Source organism: Silurus aristotelis (assembly GCF_946808225.1).
Source record: "Silurus aristotelis genome assembly, chromosome: 16".
Lineage (NCBI taxonomy): Eukaryota > Metazoa > Chordata > Actinopteri > Siluriformes > Siluridae > Silurus > Silurus aristotelis.
The window spans coordinates 18,873,991-18,894,489 of NC_139589.1; the positions used below are offsets into that span (position 1 = coordinate 18,873,991).

The following is a 20,499-nucleotide window of genomic DNA, read 5'->3' on the forward strand; positions in this document are numbered from 1 at the left end:
ATTTGTACGCAATGCACCCCCAAGGACACAAACACACAGAGAAAACATAGTCGGAGCTATAAAACATATCCCTGTGCTAAGCTCAGAGAGAAGTCTGCACTCTTTATGAAGGTCAAGGAGAATTTCACATGGGCCAGAGAGCTGGCTGTAGATGCTTTATTCTAGTCTGCTCTGACACAAAAAAAAGTCTAAAAAGCTAGACTTGCAGTTTGCCCTGCATCTTTGAACTGATCTCAACTCAAGTGACAAGTTGAGAAAAGACTCCACTGTTCATTTTATAAAGACAAGGAAGTCCTTCGATGTTTTGCTGCAATAATATACATAATATTATACATAAACCTGTCAGCTGAAATACTTTGTTTTGAACCAAAATGACTTGGAAATAGTTTCATGTTAAATAAATTTTGATCCAAATTAAGCTACGCTCGAATGAAAATACTGAATTTTTACTTGGAACTAGGAGACCCAAACCTGTTCCAGCATGACATTGCCCCTGTGCACAAAATGCGCTCCATGAAGATATGGATATATATGCTGAATTGGAAGATCTTGAGTACCCCTGTTTATATAGACCCATACTCTCATTTAATATATTGCTATTTATTGTAAATAGGCTTCTTAAGGTCCCTGGTGGTCTAGTGGTTAAGACGCAGCGCTCCCACCGCTGCGACCCGGGTTCGATTCCTGGTCAGGGAACCATCCCCAGCCACTCTTAGTGCCGGTCCCAAGCCCGGATAAATTGGGGAGGGTTGCGTTAGGAAGAGCATCCAGCGTAAAACATGTGCCAAATCAAACGTGCGGAGGATCCGCTGTGGCGACCCCTAACGGGAGAAGCCGAAAAGAAAGTTTTGAGGTCCCCTGGTGGTCTAGTGGTTAAGATGCAGCGCTCCCACCGCTGCGACCCGGGTTCGAATCCCGGTCAGGGAACCATCCCCAGCCACTCTTAGTGCCGGTCCCAAGCCCGGATAAATTGGGGAGGGTTGCGTTAGGAAGGGCATCCAGCGTAAAACATGTGCCAAATCAAAAACGTGCGGAGGATCCGCTGTGGCGACCCCTAACGGGAGAAGCCGAAAAGAAAGTTTTAGTACAGACCAAGAAGGAGAGTGATGGGGTGCTGCGCCAGATGACCTGGCCTCCACAGTCACCGGACCTGAACCCAATCGAGATGGTTTAGGGGTGAGCTGGACTGCAGAGTGAAGGCAAAAGGGCCAACAAGTGCCAAGCATCTCTCGGGGAACTCCTTCAAGACTGTTGGAAGACCATTTCAGGTGACTACCTCTTGAAGCTCATCAAGAGAATGGCAAGAGTGTGCAAAGCAGTAATCAAAGCAAAAGGTGGCTACTTTGAAGAACCTAGAATATGACATTTTTCAGTTGTTTTACACTTTTTTGTTATGTATATAATTCCATATATAATTCCACATGTGTTCATTCATAGTTTTGATGCCTTCAGTGTGAATCTACAATTTTAATAGTCATGAAAATAAAGAAAACTCTTTGAATGAGAAGGTGTGTCCAAACCTTTGGTCTGTACTGTATATATACAGTATATATATACCATGCTGTACATATATTCTCATATTTATTTGCACTTGTCAATTTACACAATTGCCCCTGTTTGCACTACTGGTAGATGCTAAACTGCATTTCGTCGCTGTGTACCCTGTGTACCCGCACTATGCAATGACAAAGTTAGTTCGTTCATAGTACAGGCACGCGCACGCGCACGCGCGCACACACACACACACACACACACACACACACACACACACACACACACACACACACACATTCTCTCTCTCTCTAACCCGTTAAAACTAAATACCACATTTACTGTATTCCTTTGCACAGCCAAAGTGTCAATAAACACTATCGCATCAAATAAACTAAATGATCCAATAATCATTACAGTACATTAATACAATTGTTTGATGTGAACAAATCAAAACCTTCCAACATGTGCAATGAAGTAAAATGATATGGTGTTCATGCAACATTCTTTCCATCTCTAATAGGATGCAATATATATATCTATTTTATGAACCATTTATTTCACATGAACATTTTGTTGATTGATCACTTTAAGCATCAATTTAGAAAATGCTTTCAGTCTGTTCATCAAGATAAATATAGATGATAATAAATTGAAAGTCATAATAAATAAAAGTCATGATATTGTAGATTTACCATCCCAAAGATGCAGGTCCTGGGATTGACTATGAATTTACTGTCTATGTGAACTTTTGCATGTTTCCCATGTTTTTATGATGTTATATTTTGGAAAATTATGTTCATTTGGCAGATGTGCTTATCCAGAGTGACTTACATGTTTATTACTGAGAAAGTTTAAGGGCCTTGTTCAAGGGCCTTTCAGCGAGAGCTTGGCAGTGCATTGAAATCAAACCTTCTCTTGCCATCCTACCCATTTCTCTATCGTCCCAACAATTCACGACTTGCCCTTATAAATGACTGTGTTTAGTTAAAAAAAAAAAAAAAACTGATAGAATCTCTGGGGAATCTCTGTACCATCTCTGGGAAGTTTTTTCACTTTGCATCAAGTATTTCTGAAAATTGGGTCTGGATCTATATCGACCCTGTTACTAAAGATGAATAAATATGTAAATAATTGATCAAACCTACATTGCATTTGCCCGTCTCGCTGCACTTTACCTTGAACTACATGCAATTTACAAATCTATTTAAAATCTTCAAATATGCTAGTTGAATCATCCATTATACCAGTATTTCTTTATAATGGCCATTCGAATGTTTTATTGGTTACATTTGCAGAAAATAACATTGAAGTGTTCTTATGAAAAGAAAAATCACTTGTCATCCTGTTTCATATTCAGTGAAATGGTCATACTGAATGACAAGGTTATCTTGTGCATACAATCATGTTAAATCAAATGATTATTTGGAAATTGTTTACAAGGTGCCCACTAACCACATCTGGTTTGAACATGCTCAGAAGGTCGAGTTCAAATCCCAAGCTGGCACTATTTCTTACCTGTTTAGTTGTATAATTGAGAGAAAAGGGCTTTGGAAAAGGGTGTCTCCCAAATGCCATAAACATAAATAAATTATTCTAAAAAAAAAAAAAAATAGACATTTTTAGAAGATTTTTCATAAACCATTGTGGTTTTAGAATATTTGCTTTTATTAGGTTTAAATCAGTAAACGTCATCGGGAGTTTATACTGTAGAAAAACTTTTATTAAAAATGAATGGTTTCTTTCAAGATACAAACAAAAGTACATACACTTAATGACCATGAAATTATCAAGCATTGTATTCAAACTCCCAACAAATGGGATGTACAGAATGTCCTCTACATATTCGATAAGTCTCATATACCGGTATGTTCATTTTTATCTTTATACTGCAACTCCGTCCAGGAGTTACCCCTGTCATGCAGATAAAACAGCTTATCGAGGAGGCTGATATTTTTTTTTTTATTCCAACCTATACATTTTGTTCATTTTTATTATAAATTAAATAAAAAAATCCTCTTAATCAGTGTCATCACCACTCATCTGACATCACCGTAAAACAAACAAATAAATAAATATAAAAAAACATGGGGGTTATTTTAGGATTCAAAATAACCCCCTTGTTCGAGACAAACAAAGCATCCAGGGAAGAAATGTTGAATCTGGATCACATTTAGTTTCCACATCGCAGGCATGGAAGTCCAGGCTGAGCTGAGATCAGTTTGCATAGGTGTTTTAGTTAGAGGTGAGCTGGGACGATGAGCTGCTGCTGCCTGAGCTCTTGGCACTCTTCTGCCCCCTGGTGGCGCTTGCCTGCCTTGGCACTCTCTGCTCGCGCTTCTCTGCATGGCCCGTACCTGATTTACTGCGCACTGACAACACACAAAGACACACACACGCACACTTAGACATATATCATGTGTCTTATTTCTTAGCTAGGTAGAACGGAAGAAAAAAAAGATCAGTACTATAATTATTAAAACATCATTCCAATATTCTGATCGGATTTTTAATATTTCCATAACAACCTTTGAAAATTATATTTCACATGCACATCAACATGCTTACATGCAGTCACTTTTTTTTTTTTTTTTTTTTTGCTGGTGCCTAAATGCAGAGCTGAACAGAACAGGACACACTCGAACAAGCTCAACTAGTGAAGAACCAACGTTAATGAATACGCACCACATTTGAGAAAATGCAGGAAACAGGGAGGTTAGATGCTCTGAATCATAGGCTGAGAGCTAAGATGTAATGAATGAAAGTAAAAAAAAAAAATACACAAAAAAGAAAGAAGTGTGAGAAAGTAAAAAAAAAAAAAAAAAAAAAGAACTAGAGGGAAAGAAAAAAAAGTCAAGGGCGAACAAGAATGTGAGAAAAGATAAAGAGCAAGCTGGTGTATGCACAGAAAACACAGAGGTAAAGAGAAAGGGTGCAGAAAAGACAAAGGGGAAGAAAACCTTGAGAGAGAGGAGAGCTCTGTTCCCCAGAGCTGTAGACCACTATTTTAGACCCGGCCCTTTGAGGGTGGGAAGCGGGAGCAGTGGGTGGGGCCTGGGGGGTTGCTTTTTTAGCACTCTTGTCTGGGACCTTAGGGTCCTCTTCTTCGTTGGGTTTTACACACACACACACACACACACACACACACACACACACACACACACACACACACACACACACACACACACACACACACACAGAGAAAGAGAACGTACATATACATGCCACAAAAAAGACAAGAGGACACAGGAGAAGGTATTAACAGAAGGAAGAGGAAACCGCAGATTGTATACGCGAATAAAGAACAAATTACACAGGGTGATAATTCAGAGCTTTGGTAGTTGGTTTTAACCCTCATAATTCAGTATTGTATACTTCTGAGCTAGCACTTACATATAAAATCTCTCCACATCCCAGCAAGATGCCCACCAAGGGATTGAAATTAACAGCGTCATGTATTCTGATTCATTGTTGTCTCATAATACACTTTTACATGATTAATGGTGTGAACTTCATGGGTTTACACTGATCAGGCATAACATACTGACTAGAGAAGTGAATAACACTGATTACCTCTTCATCATGGCACCTGTTGGCAAGCTGGATATATTAGGCAGCAAGTAAACATTTTGTCCTCAAAGTTGATGTGTTAAAAGCAGGAAAAATAGGCAAGCGTAAGGATTTGAGTGATTTTGACTAGGGCCAAATTGTAAAGTCTAGACGACTGGGTCAGAGCATCTCCTTTTTGTGGGATTTTCCTGATCTGCAGTAGTCAGTATCTATCAAAATTGGTCCAAGGAAGAAACAGTGGTGAACCAGCGACAGGGTCATGGGTGGACTAAGGCCCATTGATCAATTCGGAGAGCTAAGGCTTTCCCGTGTGGTCTGATCCAACAGATGAGCTTCTGTAGCTCAAATTGCTGAAGGTAATGCTGTTAATGCTCAATGGGTCAGAACTGTTTTGGCAGCAAAAGGGGAACCAACACAATATTAGATGGTCATAATGTTATGCCTGATGGGTGGATTATATGTCAGAAAACATTCAGAACAAGTTTGGCTTTTTCATACTATGGGTCTGACTAATACCATGACTAATAAGTGCTGGTCATGCAACAAATAGTTCAACAGAGTATTCAGCCATTTTATTAGTGCAATGGCATATTGATAGCAATAAATGAATAACCAGAATGTTTCAAAACAAACATTTATCAGTCCCACTCTTCTTGCATATAAACTATAAGAACAAAGATTTGTGAACCCCTGACCATAATCTCCAGTGTTCTGTATTGTTTGAAGATTTATAATCTCACACTTGATGTCACCCAAATGAGGATGGGGTCCCTTTTTGAGTCTGAGCCACAGTCGCCATGGCTTGCTCATCAGGGATAAATACACATCGTTTACCTTAACTCTTAAAATTCTGTAAAGCTACTTTGAGACAATGTCTGTTGTGAAAAGTGCTATAGTAATATACTTGACTTGACTTAACTACATAACCCCTGAAAGTATGCGCTTTCTGAACGTCCAATTTTATAATTAGTCCCCATTCACTGTTATAAAAACCTCCACTTTTCTTGGAAGATGTTCCACTTGATTTTGGAGTGTGCTTGTGAAGATTTGTGCTCATTCAACCACAAGTGCATCAGGTACTGTTGTTAAGAGCAGGGGTCTGGGGCGCGGTCAGCGTTCCAAATTCATCCCAAAAGTGCTCAATAGGGTTTAGGTCAGAGCTCTGCGGCAGGCCTATCAAGATCTTTAACTCCAAACCATGTAAAATCTTCAGGGAGCTTGCTTCGTGCACGTTGCCATGCTGGAACAGGTTTGCATTTACTACTTAAAGTGAAGGGAAAATTTCATTCCACCTCATCCAAAGACATCCGATACAACTGGGTGTACTATGTGGCAACAGGCATATAGTGAGTTGATGAGGGGTAATTTGGCCCCCTTTAAAGAAAACGCCCCACCCCCGTGGGCAACAAGGCAATCGTTAATGTAAAAAGTGTGCAAAATAAATCTGTGTATCAAATATATTACTATTCTTCTTTATTTATTTCCTTTTTTTTTTTTTTTACTTTAAAAATGTGCAACTGGAAGCTTCAGTCAGCAAAACAAATTCTTTGTTGATTGGCAATAAAGCTCTTTCAGATTCTGATTCTCAGCTACTGGCTTCACACATCAAAAAAATATTAATAAAGATGACCATTGATTTTGGACTGAAGTTAATCCTTAGTCAGCAACTTACTTAATGAAATACAGAAATATGAAATCTAGTTCTATTTTGGAACAAAAAAAAATAATGCTAATAATAATCGTCTCGTCGTTAATGCTTTTGTCTAATTTTATAAACTTTCACACTGCTTATTATTTAAGGTAGTAACGATTCTTTGGAACTTATTTACTATATGAAATAAAACACTGCATTTGAAATAAACTATACAAAAGAAATGTTTAATTCTGTTAGCTTCAGTATCAAAAGCATAGCAGATCAGTTCAGTAGCATTATAAGTGCACCTCCTGAGGCACTGGACTGACCTCTGGCCTCAGTGGCAGTTGATAAGTCTGGGGCGATCGTGTCAGAAATCTTTTGACCTGCACACATTGCTTTCAAAGTCTGGAATACGGCTAGAGGGGCCACGTTCATCTTCAGGAGGTCCACAATGATCCTACAAAAGCAAAGAGAAATTACTATCTATTACTATTACTATACTAAACTACTATTACTATCATTTCCATTATTACTAACATTGTGTGGCACGTAGAATATGCGCACTGCTCTATTTTCTATGAAATTGTAATGTTATTAGTGCTTCTTTAAAGATGGCTGCCATTAGTTTTACGGTGTTTCTTGTCGAGTTCTTTCTATATATGTATACATTTCATTGCAGTTGTCTTTCTTTTTAAATTTGACAAAACATGACTTCAGCAATAAATGAGAATTTGACAAAATATACTTTCCATTCTTCAGCAGCTACACTGGTTCTAAATCAAGAAGTTAAATTGTTTCAGTTGAAGTTGAAGAACTATTTAATTGCGAGTAAAATATTTCTGTTTAGATAAACATTTCAACCTTAAACTAAAAAATCTTGACTAAGTGAAGTGGACCTGTGGATGTGGATCATTCAGAGCTTTGATCACTTTAGAATGTATTGATTTTATTCCACTTAAGAACAAATTCACTGGCGACGTCTATATGACCGGCCAAAATCAAAATCATATTACTATACTTGAAGTTATGATCCAGATACCTATATAAAATAAATAAAGCATTACATATATAGAGATCAATACACACTTTGAGCTGCATTATGATCTTTAGACAGAATGTCATCTCAGATCACTTCCCTTTAGATATAAAGAGCTCAGATATCACTACAGGATGTTTAACAGCAACCATTTCTTATGTATAGAGCACTTAAATAAGTAACAGGCAGGGGCGGTCAGGGCCAGCAAGGGCCAAACAGAACATCAGAATCACTGACTTACATTTTAATCTTCCTATGAATATGTATTACATTTTTCCCAATACTCTATTCTCCCCATTTCATAGCTTTTCTCTCAGTTACGCTGATATAAGTAGTGTATGTTTATGTTAGAGTTTCTATGATATTTCAATCATCACTTCACGTGTTTCCAGGGTCAAGTGTGGGTGCCTGCAGCATAAATTACATGTTGATTTTCGAGTTGGTAACACCAGCGACATCTAGAGGGCGTACAAGAATGTCTGCATTTTCACAACCTTTGATTGGATGGTCATAGACCGCACTAGTCAGAGCTAGAAAAATGTAATGTTTGTAGATTTATTAGCTGTTTTTTTCCAATTCCACAATGGCTGACACAGGAGAAGAAATTGATTTGGTCACAGATACACTTACAGGGCCATTTTCAAGAACTTTTCAACAACAAATTTTCAGTTTTTTACTGCAATCATTTCATATGTGTAGAGCCCTCAAATCAGTAGCAGGTAAATGTATAGATATCCGGGGAGTTACGGTACACGTATTCATACCAAACTATTTTATAAGTGGTGGACTGTAACAAAGACAATTTTAATTGTTACTGTATTTAAGCAGCTTTTTCACACATCAGTACTGATGCTTGGTGGTATCTACTTAGCATGAACATCGCGTCAGCGTCAGTTCAACAGAAAGCAGAACATTTTAAGAGGAATAAATGATGGAAAACTTTTTGGACTCTAAATTGAAAAAGGTTTTGGGCTCAAGATCAGTTTAATAGATATCAATCAGTGTTCGACTAATTAATATAATTATAGATTGTAAAAAAATAAAAAATAAATAATAATAATAATAATAATAATAATAATAATAATAACATTAGGGTCTTTTCACCTAAACTGAGTTAATATAGCCATAATAAATCCTGGTACCTTGGATAGTCAAAGTACATTTGAAGGCAAATAAATTTGTACTTTTAGTCAAGTAAAAGTTTAAAGGGAGCACTTTTATTATAAGGAGCCATTGGCTCCTGTGAGAAAAACAACAGGTGCCAAATTATATTTTTAAGTGCCACACAAGAATGAACTTTAAAACATTTAAAACACTTACTTCGAGTCATCCTGTCGTGTGTACATGATCATTTTACAGCATGGCCTGGGAACTAAAGCGATCATATAGGTGGTGTTGAATTTTATTTTTTAGCTCTTGCACGAGACAGCGCGAGCGTTAACGGTCTTTTCTGTGGCGCGCTTTTCGCCATTATTTGATCACGAGCATTTTTCTGCTTTTGACAATCGCCGTGTTTTCGTACCGTCTTTTCGAAAATCAGTTTTCCCCGCACTTTCTCTAACCGCTTTAGACCAGAAGTCGCCATAAAAACTCTTGAATCCTATTATTTATGTTTTCACTAACTGATATAAAATGGTCCTCAGTGCCTCTGTCGTTCTCCCTCTCTCAGCCTGACTTTTTACTACAGGGAAAGAGTTGGACAGAAATGGAGACTGAAAAAAGTATTTTTAGTTTCGACATGTTTTTTTCTGATGAGGGAAGGTGAGTTTTGATTTAACTGTCCGGTAATTTTGGCGCTTTCACGCGGCGCATGCGTCTTAGTTTATTACGTCACCAAATGATGTGAAAGGCCATTCCTAACAGAACATAAACATAAACAGTCATAACGTGCAGATAACACGGTCATAACGTGTACATTTATATGATCTAGGCAGAAATATTACTCGCAATTTATTATTTTTGATCGCAAATGCGACCATTTTATTTTACAGCCCTCTATTTGCTCCATTTTATTTTTCTATTTCATTTTCGATACATTATTAAAAAATATTATTTTATATATTATTGAACCAAGCAGGCATTTGATTTAAAATTATTTAAAAAAAAATTTGAACTGTTATTGTTAACAAATGTTGATAATACTAAACTGCGTTAATAAAAATCGATATGCAATTTTATGTTTTGCATTTCTGTACCGAAATCGAACCGAACCGTGCAGTTTGTGTACCGCTACACCACTAATCGATAGAGATATGGGCAGTTAAAGATGAGTGGATTCTCTGATGAACAGTTATCAGGACTCACTTGAAGACCTCCTGGTCCATGACTATCCCAGCAGCCTGAGTGAGCTCGAACAGCTCTGCTTCTTCAGCGTTGAGGACCTTTTTCTTTTTCACGCTGTATTTCTGCACATTGCCACTGACCGTGACACCGAGTGATGGAGAATCCGGAGCGGTGGGCATACTGCCAGGCTGACTGGACTGGGAGCTCATCAAAAATCACACAGCACCTACTGCATTAACGCAAATACTATTCATTCAGAGCTAGCATAAACGCGATCTTAGCTGGCCGTTTAAGTAACGTTAGCAAAAGCACATCAAAAAATACATATACAAAAAAAAAAAAACACAACCCTGTTACTTTACATAAACGTTACATCTTTTCATTCTCTCCATTAAAAGTGGAGCAATTCAAAATATTGTACTCACAACAAACTTACCGCTTCCGTCAACTCAATTTGTCGTCTTCTTCTGTAGATAAAACGAAAGGTTTAAAATCTTTATCGCCACCTCGAGGTCATAAACCAGTTTACTGTCCTCTTCAGTGGGTCCAGCGCAAAACACTCCTCCTTTATGGTCGTTTCAAATATTCAGAAAATCTATTTTACATGAATATGTAAAACGTTTGAACACTCTCTCTTTCAGTTGTATTTCTTTATTTTTTATTATTTACAACAGATCACAAAATCAATACCCCTGTTAGTGTACAGATCCACAATATGGCACGAAACACATTCAGGTAATTAAAGAGAAGAGAGAGTCTGTCGTTATTTTAAGAAATAAAGGTCAGTCCATCAAAAAAAAAAAAAAAAACTGTATCCCTAAATGCATGCACCAAAACCATCAAACGTTAAGATGAAGTAGGTTCTCATGAGGACCATCCCAGGAAAGAAAGACTAAGAGCTACCTCTGCTGCAGAAAATGAGTTTATTAGAATTACCAGCCTCAGAAACCACTGATTTACATAAATGCTTCTTGGAGTTCAAGTGGAAGATATCAAGTCAAGTCAAGTCATATATTTCAATATCCGACCATATTTCAACATCCACTGTTAAGAAGAGCTACCTCTGCTGCAGAGGATTAGTTTATTAGAATTAACAGTCACAGAAACTTCAGATTTTACATAAATGCTTCTCAGAGTTTAAGTGCCAGACAGATTTCAACTTTCACTGTTCAGAGGAGGCTATGTGAGTGAGGCCTTCATAGTCATATTGTGGCAAAGAAACCAGAAACAAGCAGAAGACTTGCTTGGGCCAAGGAATGAACGTTAGATCAGTCGAAAAGTGTCAGGATCCTTTGGTCGGATGAGTCCAAACTAGAGATTTTTGTTTCTGTCTTTGTTAGACGTTTTAAATGTGTGGTTCCTACTCTAAGCCATGCATGGAGGAGGAGATATGGTAATGTGGGGGTGATTTGCTGGTGATTTGCTGGTGATTTAGTCAAAATTGAGGGCACAATTAACCAGCATGGCTACCATAGCAGATCCCATCCTATCTAGTTTGCACAATTTCTTTTCTAACAGGGTAATGACTGCAAACACACCTCTAGGTTAATGAAGAGCTAAATCTAAATCCAGTTTCGATTGTTTGAGAGTGTAATATATCATGTTATGTTATTAAACAAATATTGATTCTGAACTGCTCCAGAGGATGTAGGTGGCACAGTTGCAGTTGTAGAGTAAAGGATTGGAGTCTTAACTGGGTTTTTCTTGCTTTAGTAAAATAGTATTCACTCTCTATGTGAAATGCCTCTCTCTGTATTGCCACACGTTGTTATATTGCGTTTTTGTATAATATTGATGGTTTCTATAATTGAGGGTAAGTCCCCACTGAAGGCCCGGGTACCAAATGCACGGCCCGCCACTGAATTTTATAACACAAACGATGAGGACACTTTTGTAAGAACACAAAGCTGCGTTTAATTCAATTTGAAAAAAAATTTCAGAAAATGTAAACAGACATTTTAGATGCAAATATTGGATTACGGAATGAGGAAAAATATTGTGTTGTATAATGGCTTGATTTAAAACAATCAGTTGCACAGAGTTATACTTTAACTGTTTCCACTAGTTTATAGAACACAAACCCACAGTCATAGACAAAACTATTTGGGTTTATAAAATTCTCTATTTCAGCAACCATCATTTACAGACACATTAATAAGCTAAACTTCAGTGTCAATTGGGCAGGTCTTTATGATTAAATAGGGGACAGAAAAGAAAAGAGTCAAGTGTTCATACGGCTGATGGAGAAGAAAAATAAATACGGTAAATGTTGCATATATGGAAAAAAAAAAATTTGCTATCAGATGCGTTATGAGGAAAATGAATGTAGCCTTACTATCCAGAAATCAGAGAGAACAGTTGTGTTTGTGAGAGTTTTTTTTAAAGTCTTGTGTTAACTAACACGTGGGATTTTGTCTTCACTCATCTCTCTACAATCCTCCTCTGAACATCGTTTCCTAGAAACCAAACAATGTTCTTGTTTAACCTCCAGGTCTTGGGTCACTGCCGTGTCTGATCTTGGGCTTTCCAAACTGGAAAGGGTGTCCTCCTGAGGCCCAAACTCCACAAGCTGCCCTCTTAGTTCAATCTGCTCTTCCTGGAGTGGAACCGCTATGATCTCTAGTTCTGGTACTTCACCTACTACATTACCCTGCACCTCCACCTGGTCCTGTGATTGGTCACCACCAGAATGGAGCTCTAGCGTTTCTGTGTGGCCATTACGTGAAACACTGCTGGCTTGGGAGAGGATTTCCTGCCTCAGTGAAGCCAGTTGGGCCTGTAGTAGCTCTTTGTGCTGGGTCTGAAGACTGTCCATCTACAACGGAGCATCAATTCAGAGTCTATATTTAGCTGATGATTTTGAGAGTTAGTGTATGCTGCATACATTTACCAAGACTGATTGCTGGTTTGGCTAAAAAAAAAAAAAATAGCAAGTAATGCAACAGCTATGAACCATACATTTTGACATCTTGAATAATTCAACAATTCTCTTACTCACTTTTCTTACTTATTAAAAAAACAAACAAAAAAACATTATACTTTCCTAACTACCAGTCTGAAATGCTTTCAAGGCCTATTTGTCCCAAGAACCATTAAGCAGATTTCTTAATGCCCCTAACAGTTACATCAATTGCATAAATCACCACTGCATGATTAATTTATCAATAAAACATTAGAGAATCAGTCCTGATAAGTGCTCACCAGTTTGGCCAGTCTCTGCTGGCTGTGGTCTGGACAGCGGTACAACTGCAGCTCCTCGAACATCTTCACGTTTGACTGAACAAGACTTGCGATCTTAAAAAGACATGACAGAAGACAGTTAAAATAAAAAATTTAAATAAAAAAAACTTGCGCTCACGTTGAAACAAATGCTACCAACTGGAACAAGAAAGAAAAGTGAAAAAGTTGAGACCTCACTCAAACACACCTGTTCTTTGAGTTGCCTAATTTCAGAGCGTAGACTCTTTTCAACACCTTCTTTCTCTTGACGTAATATTTCCATTTGCTCGCTAAGCTCCAGGAGATGTTTCTGCAGGTCCAAACTCTCCTCACTCTAAAAACATCATGGCATGAGTACAGTGGTCAGTAAATCGGCAGACTGTTGACATTAAGGCACACTGAACTAAAAAAACCAACATAAGGCAACGCATGAAATGTGGCTCAATTAAACCCTAAACAAAAACATAATAAATACGTGTGCATGGTTAAATTGCTCAGTGAGGAAGCATGATGAACCTGTTCAGTAATGATGCCAGTTGCTTCATCATAGATCAAGTTGCCTGTGTTTCCATCAGGGTCCATTAAAACCAGAGTCTGGGTATGTGCTGAAGCATGCTGGGAAGAGCCCACCTCTTCTTCAGCACCCAGTGGCATGCCATTACTTTCACCGTCTTCCTTCACAACACAGAAAGCAGAGGCAACGTCACATATCAGGGGGAGAAGAGAGGAGAAAAAAAAAAACGTGTTTAAAACACAAACACTACCTTCGACTCAACGGTGAGTAACGTGGTGGTCTCAGTGGTCGAGCTGGTGGTGAGGACTGGTGGTGTGATGACAGAACTGACAGCAGTGCCATCACCTCCAGAACTCACAGCTAGCCCACTGTATGCTTTTGCATTAGCTTCCGGGTTGCCTTTATAGTACTGCCTGCAATTCACATCCTGAAGAAAGAAAGAACATCTGCTAGGTCACTGCTAGCTTCTTATACATTATGTGCCATTTTTGTTCCATAAATATGTCAGAGTACAACCCATCTGTTATCTATCAACACCATAGTGCTGCTAAATTCTTCAATTCTATAACGTACCAGATGATTAACATAACTACGGGGCCAATGTGCCACATAATCTTACCCTGGATATATGTACTATTTATTGAATAATCATTCATAATTAATAAAGAAAGAAAAAAACAGGGACTTCAGTGTTTGTAACGTCCAGAGAAAAGGCGTCGTCTTAAACTCCTTTCACGTTTCTGTTTGCTGCATGTTTGCATTACGAACATCGAGTAACTGAGGTGCTTCATGGCGTAAAAACCCAATCATAATGTAATTTATAGAATGCGCTTCTGAATCCCAGTGTCTGAGCAGCAATCTGGTTTGCAGAATGGCTTGTATTCAACAAAAGAATGAGCTTGTTAGACCATCTTTTTGAAGACCAGGAAACATGCAGGCATGAAACTGACAAAACTGAGGTGTTCAGGAACAAATGATACACCGAGTATTTGTCAAAAGCATGAATGTGATAAATTCGTTCAAATCACTGGTGTATATGAATGCACTTAAACTCTAATAGCATAATGTTGCAACACGTGTCGAGCTAGATTGTTAGTTGTTTTACATTTCCCAGAAACTATAACCGTGGTTTCAAACTCAGAAATAGAGGGGGCCAAAATTAAATACTCTTTCTAAGTAGAGGGCCAAACACTCAACATTTAATGAATGAACAAGCAGTAAAATAAAGTAAAGAAAAAAAATAAAATTCAAGAAAGTATTCACAGCACATTTTCCCCACATTTTATTTTACAGCCTTATTCCAAAATGGATTCAATTAATTATTTTCCCAAAATTCTACAAACAATATCGCATAATGACAAAGAAGTTTGTTTGAAGGTTTTGCAATTTTATAAAAAAGGAAAAAAAAGAAAATCACATGTACATAAGTATTCACAGCATTTGCTATGACACTCGAAATTGAGCTCAGGTGTTTGTAAAATGACAACTTGGGTCTTTGTACAACACATGCGGTTCTCTGACCTCTGAGACAGGATTGTATTAAGGCACAGATCTGGGGAAGGGTACAGAAAGGTTTCTGCAGCATTGGTCACAATGAGCACAGTGGCCTCAATCATCTGTAAATGGAAGAAGTTTGGAACCACCAGGACTCTTTCTGGAGAGAGCTGCCTGGCCAAACTGAGTGATCGGGGAGAAGGGCCTTAGTCAAGGAGGTGACCATGAACCATGGTCACTCTAAAAGCAATTTTCTTTTAAGAGAGGAGAACCTTCCAGAAGAACAACCAGCTCTGCATTAATCCACCAATCAGGCCTGTATGGTAAAGCGGCCAGACGGAAGTCACTCCTTAGTAAGTCACATGGCAGCCTGCCTAGAGTTGCCAAAAGGTACCTGAAGGACTCTCAGACCATGGAAAAAAATTATTGTACTCTTTGGACTGAATGCCAAGCATCATGTCTGGGGAAAGACCGCTCATTACCTGGCCAATCCCATCCTGAAAGTGAAGCATGGTGGTGGCAGTATTATACTGTGGGGATGGTTTTCAGCAGCAGGAACTGGGAGACTGGTCAGGATCGAGGGAAAGATGAATGCAGCAATGTACAGAGACATCCTTGATGAAAACCTGCTCCAAAGCGCTCTGGACCTCAGACTGGGGTGACTGTTCATCTTCCAACAAGACAACGACCCCAAGCACACAGCTAAGATAACAAAAAAGTGGCTACAGGGTGACTCTGTGAATGTTCTTGAGTTTCCAAGCCAGGGTCTAGACTTGAACCTGATCTAATTCGATCCCTGTGTGTGCGCTTTTGCTCGTCCTCATAACAGAGGAAAGTTGCTCGCACAGATTTGCATCTGTTTCAGGGATGAAGCATAGGAACTGTGCAGAGCCCAGAAAGTTATACGTCGCCAGTTATAAACAGACATAAGATAATAACGTGGGCCGAATCTTATTGAACGGTGAGCCAGAAGTGGACCGGGGGCTTCAAGTTTGGTCTGCTATCACCTTTAAACTGTTTGCTGAAATGTGAAATTCTCAACCAGCATTATGTTTTATATTATACATATTTTACATTTAAACTGATTGCTTTTGCTGCTACAATTAAGTCCTGGTGACATTTATTTCATCGCAGTGATAGAGTCACTATTTATTAAGGAATGTAGCCTTTGCTGATGTGAAACCCCCTCATTTTTGCAACAACCTCTAAACACAATTAAGCTCTCGTGTGTTCTGATGCTTTAAAATATTTACCCGCCCCGATCCCCAAGCCCACCTGTGTAACCTGGATTTGGAATGTGGTGTGTGGGTTTCTGAAGTGCGTCTTGTAGTGCTTCACCGCCTCGTCCCTCCTGTTAAAGCCGTTCCTACAGCGGTAGCAGTGCCAGTGTGCCCCTTTAAACCTCTTCTCTCCTTTAATGGTGCCCACGATCTCACAGTGGTTACAGCAACGCAACACCTTCAAGCCTGCAGAGGGAGACAAACATGATTTACTGCAAAAAAAAAAAAATACAAAAACATTTCACTTAAATGAGTCATATTCATGGAAACTGCGAGCCGATGTAGAGTATGTAGAAGGATTAAAATTTTAATTGTTATGTTATTTTATATCATTAAAATAACACTTTTTATTGTTCATGTGTTTTTATGATGTTATTTGAAAACATATACATTCTGACCGGCACTTATTTCCCTTAGAGAACTGGCTCATAATTAAATCTTATACCCAGTGGTAGACAAAGCATGTACTTCAGTTAAAGGAGAAATACACTATGTAAAATATCATTTCAGTAAAGTGCTCCCTTTAACCTTTTACATAAAACAAAAGTATTTGTCTTCAAATGTACTTAGGTGTCCATTCCACTGTAATTTATTATGGCTATAATGTTCCTATTATCATTTTTGCCAGAAGACCTCAACTTAGCTTATGTGAAAAGACTCTAATGTTACTCTTAGCACATTAATCTATTACTAGAATAATATTCATTAGTCAAACACTGATAGCTATTAAAATGATCACGAGCTCAAAATGTTCTTTTCAACTACCTAAAAAAAATCACGGGCGTTGCGGCAAGTTCGAGTCAGGAGTTTCTTCCATCACTTATTCCTTTCAAAATGTTCTGATTGCTGTTGAACTGATGCTGAATTGTATGTTGGTGAGAAGTAGATACCACCAAGAGACAACCAAAACAAGTTCAAAGCAGAGCGAGCGCTCGACCCTGATTGGTGGTTTGCTGCGTGTTTGACCGTTTACGTTTGTATTCAATCATAAATTAACAGGAACGAATCATTTTGCTAAAAGTGGTTTAGTGAAAAGTACGATACTTGACTTTGAAATGTGGTAAATAAAAAACTAAAATATCTCAGTAAAGTACAGATACGGAAAAAAAAAAAATCTACTTGTCGCGTTTACTGCGTTATTGTCCACCACTGCTTAGACCTAATGAACGCAAAGCCTTTTGCGGCAAATCTCATCCCTGATACCGAATGAGCTCCAGCAGATATTTGAGAAAACTCTACTACTGATCCAAATAAACTTTCTTTCTGGGTGTCAAATCATCTGCAAGTGGATTTTTAATTAAAGCATATAAAGACATTCAGATATCATTAATCGCATCGGATCATCCTAAAATTGGCTTCGCCACAAACCACTGCTTTCGCTTTTTATGTCTGACCGGCAAAGTCGATGCTCTTGTCAACGTGTTTGATCCGAAAGTGGGCAACTAGTATGACGGGGTCCTGGTAGGCCTCGGCTACTGTACACAGCGGACAGTGCATGTGCACTCCTTTCTCACGCCCAGCACACTTGTCATCCTGGCACAGTACAGGCACGTAGGAGTGTTCTGTAGCCCTTATTCGCACTGATGGGTGGGCCTGCAGAGGGCAATAAGAAAATATTCTAAGTTAGAGAAAAAAAAATGTAGAGGAACATCAATTAAAGTTCATCAGTTCGCATCAGCATGAAAGTTTAACAATTTGATGCATCGTTTTAAATTGGTTTTGATTGCCACTTGGTATCTACGTGGATGGTATCAGGAGTATAACAGTTCAGCATCAGTTCAACAGCAAGCAGAACATTTTGAGAGTAAAAAAAATGAAGGAAGAATCTCTTGTGTAAGGAAGAGACCGAGGCGTGTCCTGACAGTCACATAGACATATAGATTAACATGGCAGAGGTAGAGCTGCATCTTGCTGGAGACAGAATACGTACTGCGTTTCTCCGTTTTATTCTCTTTTTATAGCATTTGTCTACTACAACAGTAACTTATCTGGTTTCAAACGTGATTTGCTGCAGCTTTACTACGTTCAAATGCTTGTATGTTTCATTTATGCCTATACTATTTAATTATTATACAAAATTTATAATCTAGATGCTTATATTTTCACAACAACAACAACAAAAAAAGTCTGTAAACCTGCAATTATCATTACGAATAATACAAATGTTGATTTACAGAATTTACACCTTGCATACTCAAATGCTTTTTTTTCTTACAGAAAATAAATCCAGCATGAATTTGTTTAAAGGAGAAATCCCCCATGCGCTTCTTAACAAGCAGCCACTATAAACTGTGTGTAAAATCAAAGAGTTTAACTCAATATCTAAAATATTTAATTTTTAGATCAAAGTAAATTTTTATACATAAATGCCATAAAATGGGCATCTATAGTTATAATAGGCAACACAGCTTATTTATATATACCTTTTTAAAAAAAGTCTGATTAATCGATTATCAAAATAATCGTTAGTTGCAGCGCTAGTTTTATTTAAACTTTTTTCTTCCTTTTTTTCCCCTCGAACTATTTGTGCTATACTGAATTTCAAAGCATCATATATATTTGTTCACTGTATTGTATTTATCAAATCAAAATCCAATCACACTGCATCTTAATAGGGGTGAATGTATTCAATCGGTAGCTGTTTAATAGGTATCGTAAAATTGGCTAAGAATCGAGATGCAAATCGCAGCGGCCTCAGTTATGAAGGCATGCTATTAAGATCACTGTTACTGAATATACCTGCACTCGAACACCCCCTTGTGGTTAATGTGCGCACTACAACGTCCATACCAGATTAGTTACAAATTGTAAAAAAAAAAATTTTTTTTTTTTTTTTTTACATTTTATATTATTACCAAGCATGTTAAAAACTTTTAAAAAATTGACACGTTTGATTCTTTCTAAAATAAAAACCTATTAATCAAATACAGGGTATGTCATTAGTATTTCGAGACTACTCCTGTTAACAGAGCTGTTCCACACAATAAACCCGGATTTTATTTAACTTTTTACATTTGTTTTTATTACTCCAAATAATTAAACTACGGTGCGCTCTGTGTTCAGACGAGTACATACAACAGAGTCAGCAATTAAAAGGCTCGTCTCAAATGTCTCTCCCCTGAACACAGAGTGCACTACATATCGCGTAGAAGGCGGTCATATATTACCCTATATAGTGCCTTTATATAGGGCACTAGGAGACATTGAGATTTAACCTAGTTTTGCTTAGCTAAACAAACTAGCCAGAGATTAAACGTTAAACCAAGAAGCTAAAAAATATTCACCCGTTAGGTTCATTTTAGAAGAAATACTCACGACAAACGCCGCCATAATGTGGTGCAATTGTAGAAACAAACCCCAAACGTTGCCGTTTGCCGGAGTTTTCACTATTTTAGCCTGCAAAACATGTTGCAGAGCTCGGCGGCTTTGTGTTGTTCGTCAGAGGCTTGTGTACACGCACACGCTTTCCGCAATATCACGTGACGTTGTAAAAACTCGGCGCACTGTCAGTCCATTGGAGGACACCAAACCCGATTAGCAGGCGGATCGCTTAGTACGCTGTGCATGGGTTGCTCTGTTTTTATCCTAATCGAGTGACAATCGCTGTATGACTATATAAGAGTTTGAAATGCGCTTATTTGGCATCAACGTGCGTTTTTCTTAGCTCAAATTCTAAAACACTACAACATGAAAAAAAGGGGGCACCCGGATTTGAACCGGGGACCTCTTGATCTGCAGTCAAATGCTCTACCACTGAGCTATACCCCCAGACGACACAAAGCCTATTATATGCTTCTATAAAGATAAGTCAAGTATGATTGGCTGCTTTTGTATTTTTTATGACTATTTATTCATCCAATCATTTTCTCCCGCTTATCCGTAATTCGGGTCGCGGGGCAGCAGTCTAAGCAGGTCCCCGCCTTCGACTGTTGCCCAATCCTCACAGCACCGTCCCTTACGGTCCCTCCTGCAGGTG

The 20,499-nt window shown here is 38.3% G+C and overlaps 2 protein-coding genes across 11 annotated transcripts; both read right to left on the reverse strand.

Annotated features, from left to right (window-relative positions):
* Window positions 1-2,743: 2,743 nt before the first annotated feature.
* mzt2b (mitotic spindle organizing protein 2B) lies at window positions 2,744-10,546 on the reverse strand. Of its 9 annotated transcripts, none has more exons than XR_014537151.1 (5): window positions 10,453-10,482; window positions 10,038-10,245; window positions 7,024-7,154; window positions 3,356-3,863; window positions 2,744-3,232 (listed from the first exon to the last, which is right to left on the reverse strand). XR_014537151.1 is itself a non-coding variant. In XM_083564210.1 (5 exons), exons 2-5 carry the CDS (start codon window positions 10,223-10,225, stop codon window positions 3,727-3,729), a joined length of 600 nt encoding a protein of 199 aa, XP_083420336.1. In that variant the 5' UTR covers window positions 10,226-10,245; window positions 10,453-10,546; the 3' UTR covers window positions 3,141-3,726. The 9 variants fall into 9 exon arrangements, 6 of the variants coding, with proteins under 6 accessions (XP_083420336.1, XP_083420338.1, XP_083420337.1 ...); XR_014537152.1 differs by having other exon boundaries at window positions 10,442-10,482; XR_014537153.1 differs by having other exon boundaries at window positions 10,038-10,242; window positions 10,442-10,462.
* A 1,359-nt stretch (window positions 10,547-11,905) lies between these two features.
* On the reverse strand, window positions 11,906-20,003 carry LOC310738546 (uncharacterized protein). 2 transcript variants are annotated; one of them, XM_083563589.1, is made up of 8 exons: window positions 19,839-20,003; window positions 17,918-18,116; window positions 16,519-16,709; window positions 14,000-14,176; window positions 13,752-13,910; window positions 13,444-13,569; window positions 13,218-13,310; window positions 11,906-12,831 (listed from the first exon to the last, which is right to left on the reverse strand). In XM_083563589.1, exons 1-8 carry the CDS (start codon window positions 19,851-19,853, stop codon window positions 12,409-12,411), a joined length of 1,383 nt encoding a protein of 460 aa, XP_083419715.1. In that variant the 5' UTR covers window positions 19,854-20,003; the 3' UTR covers window positions 11,906-12,408. The 2 variants fall into 2 exon arrangements, with proteins under 2 accessions (XP_083419715.1, XP_083419716.1); XM_083563590.1 differs by having other exon boundaries at window positions 19,808-19,996.
* Between the last annotated feature and the right edge of the window lie 496 nt (window positions 20,004-20,499).

What these genes read in the sequence shown, in the direction of transcription:
- mzt2b (XM_083564210.1), bottom strand. Translation starts at nt 10,225, where the DNA reads ATGAGCTCCCAGTCCAGTCAGCCTGGCAGTATGCCCACCGCTCCGGAT. An exon ending in ATGGACCAGGAGGTCTTCAA is followed by an intron (nt 7,155 to 10,037) that starts GTGAGTCCTGAT and finishes TTGCTTTTGTAG; the next exon opens with GATCATTGTGGACCTCCTGA. An exon ending in GAGCTCTCCTCTCTCTCAAG is followed by an intron (nt 3,864 to 4,451) that starts GTTTTCTTCCCC and finishes GTGTGTTGTCAG; the next exon opens with TGCGCAGTAAATCAGGTACG.
- LOC310738546 (XM_083563589.1), bottom strand. An exon ending in TACTCACCGTTGAGTCGAAG is followed by an intron (nt 13,911 to 13,999) that starts GTAGTGTTTGTG and finishes TGTGTTGTGAAG; the next exon opens with GAAGACGGTGAAAGTAATGG. An exon ending in CTGGCATCATTACTGAACAG is followed by an intron (nt 13,570 to 13,751) that starts GTTCATCATGCT and finishes TGATGTTTTTAG; the next exon opens with AGTGAGGAGAGTTTGGACCT.